The sequence below is a fragment of the Silurus aristotelis genome (assembly GCF_946808225.1).
Source record: "Silurus aristotelis genome assembly, chromosome: 5".
NCBI lineage: Eukaryota > Metazoa > Chordata > Actinopteri > Siluriformes > Siluridae > Silurus > Silurus aristotelis.
The window spans coordinates 29,842,577-29,856,042 of NC_139578.1; the positions used below are offsets into that span (position 1 = coordinate 29,842,577).

Sequence of the window (13,466 nt, forward strand, 5' to 3'; positions counted from 1 at the left end):
CACCATATAGAACACGAGTAGAGGAAAGAAGATGATGATCAGGTGATCAGGAACATCTTTGTTTACATCACTGACTCCCTCTGTCTCATCCACGTTAACCCCAGACTTCTTACTGCCTTCTGCCTGCTCATTGTGATCTTTATAATCTAGTCTACGTCTGTGGTGTGTGAGAGACAGGAAATGATACAACAGTGGATTAAAAAAGCCAAACAATGACAGGAAACAGGTTGATGTGCTGAACACGTAATGAGAAGAAAAAATATTGATCATGTCTTCAAATAGATTTTTGGAGCAGGGAAGGTTGAAGATTTATTCCTGGATAAGTGAAAAGAACCAACATGGCAACCATTCCATGTTTTAACACCTTGCACTTCGCTCTGGACTGTAGCTCATTGGCACATCTTTGGAGAGTTTCACAAGAGACACGGCAAAGTGTTTCAGCTGAACGTTCGGAGGAACGAACTGTCCTGATGCCGAGAGCGTGTAAGGCTGTTCTTCATGCTGAGGGAGGATTTTTAAATGAGAATAAAGTCTGTATATTTGCTTAATCAAAGTAAATCTTCGGAGCTTTCAATGACTTCGTTTGTTCAATAAAACGCAAAGGAACATGCATGTGTCTCTTAAAAGCCATAAAAGGCTCTGTATATATACAAATACTGTCCTTCACACATAAACAGATAGAGAGATACTGGCTTAAATTATTGTAAATGATTTATTCATCATGTGTTTGATACACAACTAGTGAACAGATATTTTATTTTAAAACAAATCCGGTGTGAAAACACTGTCCTCATGTAGGATTTCTGTCCCTGTAGCTGGGTACGTTCCCCATGTTGCGGGAGGAGACGGAGCGAATCGTCACTTCACACATTCGCGAGCGAGAGAGCCGGGCCAAAGAGCAGGTAATGACCAGATCTCAACAGCGCATGAAGAAACTATGTACTCCTCTGTGTCGGGTTTTTAGTCCTACAAAGCAGAGAAACACATTAACCATGTAACAGATGCTTCATGTATGTAGACATGTAAATTGGAATTATAATTTTTTTATAAAGGCCTATATATCAGTGGTGTCCTGCCTGAATCAATCCACCTCTTAAGACCATCATTATGATGCCACGCCTATGGAAACCATCAGTTTTATGGAGAAGTGCAGTAGAACACACAGGAATCTCATACAGTGAGAAAGAATGTCATCACTAAAGCAAAAAACCCAATCAACACAATTCAACACATCTCCTTTCACTGTAGCCACAACAGCACCTCCTGCATACATCATCTCTAGCAGAAGCATCGATATTTACCTCAGAAAATGACCCCGGCATTTTTTCCAGCGCAGTACGGTTTTCCCGGGGATTTGAAACGATTGCAAATTGGGTGCTTGTGTGAAAATTGTGTGGAAATCAAAGCCATTGTGGAATAAAAAAAACAGCTATTATATCCACGCAAATATATTCGAGCTCGTGCAGTTTGCTACAGATGCAGGTTGCGAGCTCTGAAATGTGCGCTTTCTGACCTTTCTTGACCCCAAAGTTGATCCAAAAATCATTTCATTTTTTTCTGATGGTTCTACAGATTCTGTTGCTCATCGATGTACAGCTCGCGTACATCAACACCAACCACGAGGATTTCATAGGATTCGCCAAGTAAGTGTTCGCGATAACGATCTTGTGCGGTATGCTGCGTTCGCATGCTCCCCAGATTGTTGCTGCTTGTGGTGACTATTGCTAATGTTAAACCAGCTGATCTGTCCAATCTATATGCTGTTTTTTTTTTTTTTAAATATGTAAACAATGCAACCAAGGTCAAAAGGTTCACGTGCTGTGATTGTGGCCTGAACGATGACATGGAAATGTCTTAAATAATATTTCTTCATTATATACATTTATGCCATTTGGCAGATTTATCACATTTATCTCATTCTGACAACTGAGCATCGATGGGGTTAAGGGCCTTGCTCAGGGGCCCAGGAGGGGCAGCTTGGTGTGGCTGGTATTTGAACTCATGACCTTCAGATACGAAGTCCAATGCCATTGCCTACCACCTCCCCAGGACCACCGCACTAGCTTCCTCATAGTATGTTTAAGGGGAATGTCAGGAATTTGTTATGACGATGATGATGATGATGATGATGACAAGTAGACGTCTTGGTGGTGAAGGTGTCCCATAGTGGTGAAAAACAATGCTTTAATAGCATCACATTCCACTTTTAGTCTCAATTTGCTCTTATAATTCCCTCCACTCTTTTGGGAAGATGTTCCACTAGATTTTGGAGTGCCACATGGTTGTTAGTAAATTCAAGTACTGATAGAGGTGAGGTGAGGAGATCTGGGGTGCAGTCAGTGTTTACATTTATCCAACGGGTGTTCAGTACGGTTGAGATCAGAGCTCTATAGCAGGACAGGCAAGATCATCCTCTCTGAACCATGTAAAGTGGATCTTCATGGAGCTGAGTTTGTGCACAGGGGCCTCGCCATGCTGGAACAGGTTTGGGTTTTCAAGTTCAAGTGAACGCAAATTTTAATGCTACCACATCCAAAGACGTCCTACACAATTGGTAACAATTTGGAGAAGAAACCATATATGGCAGGAAAGGCCTGGTGTCCCAATACTTAAATATATACTTTTGTTACAGAGTCACGTTGCCAGATATTATCAAATTACATGCATTTATGGCCCTATCCAGAGCAACTTGTTTAAAGGTCCAGCATGGCATCTTAGATTTGCTGGGATTTTACCTCATGACCTTCCGATCTTTAGTCCATTTTATCTTCTGCTGCATTAGAAATGGAGGACAATGTGGACATGTTTGGCAAAACTCTCAGGAGTTGTTTCTCCATCTGTGACACCATCAGATATGTTTCTACCTCAGCATCTGTAGAACATGTGGGGTTGAATGTTCGTAGGATTGAAATGGTTTTACCTTCGTAATAGACGATCAGAGTGAGGACAGCTGTCCGGAACAATATTTCTTCACCAGCTTTCCTTCAGTGTGTCTGAAGCTGATTTGAAGGGAATATCATGAATGATAAATAACACGCTAAATAACGCTTATAGAGCCTGGACGTCCATTTCGGAGTGAAGTCAGTTCTAATGAGCCGCAGTTCAGATGGAATTGCATGGTGCTGAAGTATTGAACGGTAGCCATGTTTGTTCAGGATTCGATTTGATTCGATTCGATTTGAATCGATCATTCCTCCTCATCATCGCATGTCCATTCATTACAGTTCCATCATTGTTAAGGTGAGAGCAGTGGAAGGTTTACACCATGTATAGCGTGAGTTAGCACAGCTTAGCAGTTAGCAGTTAGCATACATCTACTTCACCAAAACCTATTGTTATTGGCCAAGGTGACAGGAGGAAAAGAATCCCGGTACATGACCTATTTTGCTGCATGGAAACGAAAGGAACATACACGTGTATGTAAAGTTGTATGAAGTGTGTGTGAAAGTTTGGAAGAAAATACAAATATAATGAATTTTTACCTTTTTTTTTTTTCACTGTGAAACGATAGTGAGGGGGTCCAGAAGCCTGAGGTGAAACTGAACGACTTGAGGAAAACAGAGAGCTGTATGGTATATAAAGTTTTATTAAAGGATGATTTTTTTGCTCTTTTATGCTTACTAATAAACTATATTGCATACAAAAAGCTGTCTGGCAAATTTATATTAATCTCAGTTTGTAAGGATTAATCCATTATGAAAAATAGAAAAACAATCGATTAACCCTGGTTTCTGAAGGAAAGCGGGATTTTAATTTCAAATTTAGATTAGATTAGATTCAACTTTATTGGCAATGTACAAGGTACATCTACAGATCCAATGTAATGCAGTTAGCATCTAACCAGAAGTGCATAAGTGGCCTATTTACATAAATAACACTAAGATAAATAGGGTATGGGGTCCACACAGGGATCTTCTTCTTCTTCTTCTTCTTCTTCTTTCGGCTGCTCCTATTAGGGGTCTCCACAGCAGATCATCCATCTCCATACCCCTCTACATCTGCCTCTTTCACACCAACTACCTGCATGTCTTCCCTCCCCACATCCATAAACCTCCTCCTTGGCCTTCCTCTTTTCCTCCCTCCTGGTGACTCCATCCTCCATATACCCCATGTCTCTCCTCTGCACATGTCCACACCATAGGTCCATATATACAGGCTTGAGGTGATTAATGTACATTAGGTGCAGTAGGTAATAATATATGGTGTATATAGTAATATATAATATTCTGTGCAAAGATTATGCATAAAGAGACATGTCAGAAGACATGATATAGTTATATACAATATGAATGTATGTATGATACAGTATATACAGAATAAATCTGGGTGGTATGTACAGTAGTGCAGTGATAAACGTGAGTTATGGATGGTGCAGACATGCGTAGTGAATAAAGCAATGCAAAAGTATTGTATGATGATCACCTGTAGCGTCTCCCGATTGGAGAAGGGTGAATAGTCCATGGTTGGGGTGAGAGGTGTCTTTGATGAGGCCCCTCGCCCTTTACAGACAGTGTTTCTTGTGAATGTCCTCCAAGGTGGGAAGCTGAGTGCCGATGTTTTGTTGGCCCTCTGAAGGACTTTACGGTTCAAAGCAGTGCAGCTGCTGTACAACTGTTCTCAAAAACGTGGACTCTAAGGAACACAGGTGAACACAGGTGGTCAGCAGAGCAGTGAGATGAAACAGTGACAGAGACGGTGCATCATGTTTTGTTTACATAAATGCATAAGCCTTTTTATGCGGTCATGCTGCTTCTCTATCAGCCCTGAAAATGGTGCGCCCCTCGAGCTCCGGCACGCTGTTTGGGATGCCATTGTTTCCGAGAAGACCATGTTGTTGCAGTCCTTAATCGATTAGTGAGGGTCCAGATCCTGGGCTCATCCAGTGTGTTCACCACGGACCGAAAGCCTTAGCTAAGCCCGAAGTCAGCATAAATACAGAATGTAAATAAGCATGTTTATGAATTGTATATTTATGTATATTTATTTATATTCATTCATATTTAACTATGGCAGAGAGATAGATAGATAGATAGATAGATAGATAGATAGATAGATAGATAGATAGATAGATAGACGGACGGACGGACGGACGGACGGACGGACGGATGATAGACTGTCCCAGTAACAGACAGACAGACAGACAGACAGACAGACAGACAGACAGGCAGACAGACAGACAGACAGACAGACAGACAGACAGACAGATAGATAGATAGATAGATAGATAGATAGATAGATAGATAGATAGATAGATAGATAGATAGATAGATAGATAGATAGATAGATGGATATATGGATGGATGGATGGATGGATGGATGGATGGATGGATGGATGATAGACTGTCCAAGTAACAGATAGATAGATAGATAGATAGATAGATAGATAGATAGATAGATAGATAGATGGATAGATGGATGGATGGATGGATGGATGGATGGATGGATGGATGGTAGACTGTCCAAGTAACAGATAGATAGATAGATAGATAGATAGATAGATAGATAGATAGATAGATAGATAGATAGATAGATAGATAGATAGATAGATAGATAGATAGATAGATAGATAGATAGATAGATAGATAGATGGATGGATAATAAACTGTCCTAGTAACAGATAGATAGATAGAATACAACCATATCATTTGAGGTGAAAAAAAAAAGTTTTGTGCAGATGTATTTATTATTATTTATTAAGGAATATTATTATGATAGAATATTATTATGATAGAATTGTACAAACCGGACATTCTGATTGTGTGATTGTACTTTTAGATTTTAGTTCTTTTATTTTTAATCAACAAACTAAACACAGCTGCATAAACCATAATATCTCTGCGGGTATATGGCGCCCTCTAGTAGCCGAGGCGCGGTGCAGCATTTCTTGCAGCGTAAAAAATTATGTTTTTTTTTTTTTTTAATTCATGGCTTGCTGTAGCCGAGCGTCGCGATCACGTGACACTCGCGCGCCGTATGCTAGCTCCGCCCCCAACCGTCATTGCCACAAAAACGCGTGACGTCACAATAGGGCCCTGTACATATATAAGAGAGCGCTAGAGCCCTGTCTCACATTCAGACCAAGAACAAGTCAATTTCTGTGTGTGCCTATTTTTTCATGGGAACAAAATGTTTGGCAAAGGAAAACGGAATAAGAAGGACAAAGACAAGGCGTCCACACAGAAGACGTCCAAGAAAGACTGTAAAAAGCAGATTAAGCAGGGAGATAAGGAGGAGGTGTTGAAAAAAGCGGTAGACAATGAAGATGGGAGAAAACCCCAAGTCACCACTGAGTTACATGTCAAATCAGAAGAGCTGAACCCGGAGAGAGGTCGCTCTGAAGTAGCAGAGGTGAAGGTCAACTGCTTTCGTCAGCACCTGCAGGAGAAAGAAGACATGCTGAGGAATATGAAGGAGAAAAGCACAGAACTGGAGCAAACGATTAAAAAGCTGGAGGTCGATATGGTGTTACACAAGAGTCTTCGACTGAAGAAGGAGGAGAGAGATAGTCTCAGAGAACAAACGCAGAAGGCTATTTCAGATTGGAAGAAGGAGCAGGAGGAAAGAGAGCGAACCCAAAAGACGCTCTTGAACGAGTCTATGAGAAAGTTCGAGAGTCTGAAACAAATGCAGAAAGACTCGAAAAACGATAGGATTTTAGAAGAAAAGGAAAAGGTGGTGATGCAGCTCGGAAATGCGACGGCTACCTTTGCGTTAGACCAAGAACAGCATGAAGAAGAGCAGGAGAGGAGAAGAGCTGAAATAGAGAGAGAGAGAAGAAAGGGGGATGCCTCCTGGAGACAGAAACGCAGCATGTGCCTTCATCAGGTGAAAGAGAAAGACAGTGATCTGGACAAATTGCAAGGCGAGAAGGAGGAGATGTTGCGCAAACTGCATGAGCTTGAGAACAGAAAGCAGATGCAAGAGAGAACGGAGGGAACTCAGAGGGAACCTGAGCAAGAGCTGGAGGAGAATGAACACACTCAACTGGCACTCTCAGAGCAGCTTCTGGTGAAGACTGAGGATCAGGACCAGGAAGATGCAGAAGAGCCGAAAGAGCTGCAGGAGAGCAAGACCAATGATAGTGACAGTGAGATGAAAAATCTGTCTGATGTCCAGAATGCTGCAGAAATGCAGGCTGAAGTTCAAGACGACCCGAAGGAGGTGCAAAGAAAGCTGATAGTTTCAGAGTTGGAGCAGAAGAACGCTGAGCTCCTGCAGCACATCTCTGAGCTCCAGGCGTACATTCCACACCTCCAAGAGCGAGAAATGATAGCAGAGACCAGGAAGCGGGTCTTGGAAATCAATAGAGAGTACTGGAATCAGGAGAAGAAAAACTGGACGAGAGAGAAAGCATTCTGGAATGAAGCGAAGCTGAAATGGGAGGAGGATAAAAAGAATGCGGAGGAATACAAAGCAGACTGGGAGAGAAAGGAAAAGGTCTTTCAGAGAATGAGAAACGCCTGGGAGAAGGAGAGAGCACATTTTGAGGAGCTTCAAAAGAAGTGGGAGAAGGAGAAAAAAAAACTTCAGAGAGAGGCATTTGAGAAGAAAAGCTTCTACCTCCCATTCATGTTTTAGAGCAAAAGCAATAGCAGGAACGAAATCTGAACATCATAACGATCATCACAAAGATGCACACAATCCACACACTTTTCCTTCTTATTTAAAAAGTTCAATAAAAATAGTATCAATCTCTTTCCTTTTTTTTTTTTTTGTGCAACAGAATCCCAATTATGTCCGACCCTATAATAATAAACATGTATGTAGGAGTGAGACAGAGGACGTGTGTGTAAATGAGAGGGAGGGCAGTGGAGGGGTGCGGTTACAGGGAGAAGAGGTGGAGAAGGTCGAGGAGTTCAGGTACCTGGGGCAGAGGGGGCAAAAGTCCACACATCCTTTACTTTAATAGAAGTACAGATACTCATCTGGGAAAAGGTAAAGTTCTGATTATACTTTTTTAATAAAGTGAAAGTAAAAATGTTTGTGCTCAGACATGTACTTCAGTACTGTTTTAGTGTCACACTGATAACTGAACCTCACATCATATGATAGACAGACAGACAGACAGACAGACAGACATATAGATAGATAGATAGATAGATAGATAGATAGATAGATAGATAGATAGATAGATAGATAGATAGATAGATAGATAGATAGATAGATAGATAGATAGATAGATAGATAGATAGATAATTGTAAGATACTGTAAACAGACAGACAGACAGACAGACAGACAGACAGACAGACAGACAGACAGACAGACAGACAGATAGACAGACAGATAGATAGATAGATAGATAGATAGATAGATAGATAATTGTAAGATACTGTAAACAGACAGACAGACAGACAGACAGACAGACAGACAGACAGACAGACAGACAGACAGACAGACAGACAGATAGATAGATAGATAGATAGATAGATAGATAGATAGATAGATAGATAATTGTAAGATACTGTAAACAGACAGACAGACAGACAGACAGACAGACAGACAGACAGACAGACAGATAGATAGATAGATAGATAGATAGATAGATAATTGTAAGATACTGTAAACAGACAGACAGACAGACAGACAGACAGACAGACAGATAGATAGATAGACAGATAGATAGACAGACAGATAGATAGATAGATAGATAGATAGATAGATAGATAGATAGATAGATAGATAGATAGATAGATAGATAGATAGATAGATAGATAATTGTAAGATACTGTAAACAGACAGACAGACAGACAGACAGACAGACAGACAGACAGACAGACAGACAGACAGACAGACAGATAGATAGATAGATAGATAGATAGATAGATAGATAATTGTAAGATACTGTAAACAGACAGACAGACAGACAGACAGACAGACAGACAGACAGACAGACAGACAGACAGACAGATAGATAGATAGATAGATAGATAGATAGATAGATAGATAGATAGATAGATAGATAGATAATTGTAAGATACTGTAGACAGACAGACAGACAGACAGACAGACAGACAGACAGACAGATAGATAGATAGATAGATAGATAGATAGATAGATAGATAGATAGATAGATAATTGTAAGATACTGTAAACAGACAGACAGACAGATAGACAGATAGATAGATAGATAGATAGATAGATAGATAGATAGATAGATAGATAGATAGATAGATAGATAGATAGATAGATAGATAATTGTAAGATACTGTAAACAGACAGACAGACAGACAGACAGACAGACAGACAGACAGACAGACAGATAGATAGATAGATAGATAGATAGATAGATAGATAGATAGATAGATAGATAATTGTAAGATACTGTAAACAGACAGACAGACAGACAGACAGACAGACAGACAGATAGACAGATAGATAGATAGATAGATAGATAGATAGATAGATAGATAGATAGATAGATAGATAGATAGATTATTGTAAGATACTGTAAACAGACAGACAGACAGACAGACAGACAGACAGACAGACAGACAGACAGACAGACAGACAGATAGATAGATAGATAGATAGATAGATAGATAGATAGATAGATAGATAGATAATTGTAAGATACTGTAAACAGACAGACAGACAGACAGACAGACAGACAGACAGACAGACAGACAGACAGATAGATAGATAGATAATTGTAAGATACCGTAAACAGACAGACAGACAGACAGACAGACAGACAGACAGATAGATAGATAGATAGATAGATAGATAGATAGATAGATAGATAGATAGATAGATAGATAGATAGATGTAAGATACTGTAAACAGACAGACAGACAGACAGACAGACAGACAGACAGACAGACAGACAGACAGACAGACAGATAGATAGATAGATAGATAGATAGATAGATAGATAGATAGATAGATAGATAGATAGATAGATAATTGTAAGATACTGTAAACAGACAGACAGACAGACAGATTATTGTAAGATACTGTAGACAGACAGACAGACAGACAGATTATTGTAAGATACTGTAGACAGACAGACAGACAGACAGACAGACAGACAGACAGACAGACAGACAGATAGATAGATAGATAATTGTAAGATACCGTAAACAGACAGACAGACAGACAGACAGACAGACAGACAGACAGACAGATGTAAGATACTGTAAACAGACAGACAGACAGACAGACAGACAGACAGACAGACAGACAGACAGATAGATAGATAGATAGATAGATAGATAGATAGATAGATAGATAGATAGATAGATAGATAGATAGATAGATAGATAATTGTAAGATACTGTAAACAGACAGACAGACAGATTATTGTAAGATACTGTAGACAGACAGACAGACAGACAGACAGACAGACAGACAGACAGACAGACAGATAGATAGATAGATAGATAGATAGATAGATAGATAGATAGATAGATAGATAGATAGATAGATAGATAGATAGATAGATAGATAGATAGATAATTGTAAGATACTGTAAACAGACAGACAGACAGACAGACAGACATATAGATAGATAGATAGATAGATAGATAGATAGATAGATAGATAGATAGATAGATAGATAGATAGATAGATAGATAGATAGATAATTGTAAGATACTGTAAACAGACAGACAGACAGACAGACAGACAGACAGACAGACAGACAGACAGACAGACAGACAGATAGATAGATAGATAGATAGATAGATAGATAGATAGATAGATAGATAGATAGATAGATAATTGTAAGATACTGTAAACAGACAGACAGACAGACAGACAGACAGACAGACAGACAGACAGATGGATAATTGTAAGATACTGTAAACAGACAGACAGACAGACAGACAGACAGACAGACAGACAGACAGACAGACAGACAGACAGACAGACAGATAGATAGATAGATAGATAGATAGATAGATAGATAGATAGATAGATAATTGTAAGATACTGTAAACAGACAGACAGACAGACAGACAGACAGACAGACAGACAGACAGACAGACAGACAGATAGATAGATAGATAGATAATTGTAAGATACCGTAAACAGACAGACAGACAGACAGACAGACAGACAGACAGACAGATAGATAGATGTAAGATACTGTAAACAGACAGACAGACAGACAGACAGACAGACAGACAGACAGATAGATAGATAATTGTAAGATACCGTAAACAGACAGACAGACAGACAGACAGACAGACAGACAGACAGACATACAGACAGACAGACAGATAGATAGATAGATGTAAGATACTGTAAACAGACAGACAGACAGACAGACAGACAGACAGACAGACAGACAGACAGACAGACAGACAGACAGACAGATAGATAGATAGATAGATAGATAGATAGATAGATAGATAGATAGATAGACAGACAGACAGACAGACAGACAGACAGATAGATAGATAGATAGATAGATAATTGTAAGATACTGTAAACAGACAGACAGACAGATTATTGTAAGATACTGTAGACATACAGACAGACAGACAGACAGACAGACAGACAGACAGACAGATAGATAGATAGATGTAAGATACTGTAAACAGACAGACAGACAGACAGACAGACAGACAGACAGACAGACAGACAGACAGACAGACAGATAGATAGATAGATAGATAGATAGATAGATAGATAGATAGATAGACAGACAGACAGACAGACAGACAGACAGACAGATAGATAGATAGATAGATAGATAGATAGATAATTGTAAGATACTGTAAACAGACAGACAGACAGATTATTGTAAGATACTGTAGACAGACAGACAGACAGACAGACAGACAGACAGACAGATAGATAATTGTAAGATACTGTAAACAGACAGACAGACAGACAGACAGACAGACAGACAGATAGATATCCATAGGAATGAATGTAAAAGTAATTTAATCCGTTCCGTTTCGCTTATTTCTGCACTTAAAAGTATTTGTAGCCTTTTTAACAAACAAATACACCGCAAATGACCGTAATGTAAACATAATTGAACACTTACTCATGTGGTTGATTGTGAGTGTGAGACGCTCGTAAGCTCCTCGGTTTCCATGGTAACTCTATTTACTTTCGTTCTCACAGCACCATCACTGATTTTCTTGGGAGACATTTTTCAAGATTTCTAGTGAAATAAAAAAATAAAAAAATAAATAAAGTTAAGTTTTTGCTGCACTGAACAACGAGAGCGACCGAGTGATACGTCATCAACTAAGCGACTGGTGCGACCCTCCGCCGAAAACGTGAACCGGCAGCGTGGGTTTGCTCGTGCCTTCGAAATTTACTCGTGAAACAGGGTAATATTTTGCGAGCGAGTTTGCTCGTATCTCTGTTTGCTCGTACTATTAGTTGCTCGTACAACAGGGTTTTATAACCCACTATAATAATAATAATAATAATAACCCAGCCATTAGGGGGGCACAAGCCAGTGTACTCTTAGTGCCGGTCCCAAGCCCGGGTAAATGGGGAGGGTTGCGTTAGGAAGGGCATCCAGCGTAAAACATGTGCCAAATCAAATATGCGGATCACAAATGAGAATTTCATACCGGATCGGTCGAGGCCCGGGTTAACAACGACCGCCACAGGTATCGTTAGCCGACAGGGTACCGGTGGAAATTGGGCTACTGTTGGCCGAAGGAGGAGAAGGAGAGGAGGAAGGCGTCTACAGAGACGGCAGGAAAAGGAGCAGTGTAGGAGAGTAGAGGTTCGGGTTGGTACTTTAAATGTTGGTACTATGACGGGTAAAGGGAGAGAGATAGCTGATATGATGGAGAGGAGAAAGGTAGATGTGTTGTGTGTTCAGGAGACCAAGTGGAAAGGGAGTAAGGCCAGGAACATTGGAGGTGGGTTTAAACTGTTTTATCATGGTGTGGATGGGAAGAGAAATGGTGTAGGGGTGATTCTGAAGGAAGCGTACAGTAAGAGTGTAGTGGAGGTGAAGAGAGTTTCTGATAGGGTGATGATCGTGAAGGTGGAGGTTGAAGGGATGATGATAAATGTCATCAGTGCCTATGCTCCACAAGTTGGCTGTGAGATGGAGGAGAAAGAAAGATTCTGGAGTGAATTAGATGAAGTGGTAGATGGTGTACCTAGGAAAGAACGATTGGTGATTGGGGCAGACTTTAATGGGCATGTAGGTGAAGGGAACAGAGGTGATGAGGAGGTGATGGGTAGGTATGGTTTTAAGGAGAGGAATGTGGAAGGGCAGATGGTGGTAGATTTTGCTAAAAGGATGGAAATGGCAGTGGTGAACACGTATTTTAAGAAGAAGGAGGATCATAGGGTGACGTATAAGAGTGGAGGAAGGTGCACACAGGTGGATTATCTTCTGTGTAGGAGATGCAACCTGAAGGAGATTGGAGTCTGTAAGGTGTTGGCGGGGGACAGTGTAGCTAGACAGCATCGGATGGTGGTCTGTAGGATGGTTTTGGAGGCGAAGAAGAAGAGGAGGAAAGTAAGGTTTGAAAGAAGAATA

The 13,466-nt window shown here is 40.2% G+C and overlaps 1 protein-coding gene across 1 annotated transcript in view; it reads left to right on the plus strand.

The window, feature by feature from the left end:
• Positions 1–13,466, plus strand: part of dnm3b (dynamin 3b) — a 94,043-nt gene that overhangs the window by 26,508 nt on the left and 54,069 nt on the right. The window contains exons 12-13 of the mRNA XM_083542697.1: positions 816–902; positions 1,573–1,643. Coding sequence (XP_083398823.1) covers positions 816–902; positions 1,573–1,643 — 158 coding nt within the window. The remainder of the gene's footprint in view (positions 1–815; positions 903–1,572; positions 1,644–13,466) is intronic.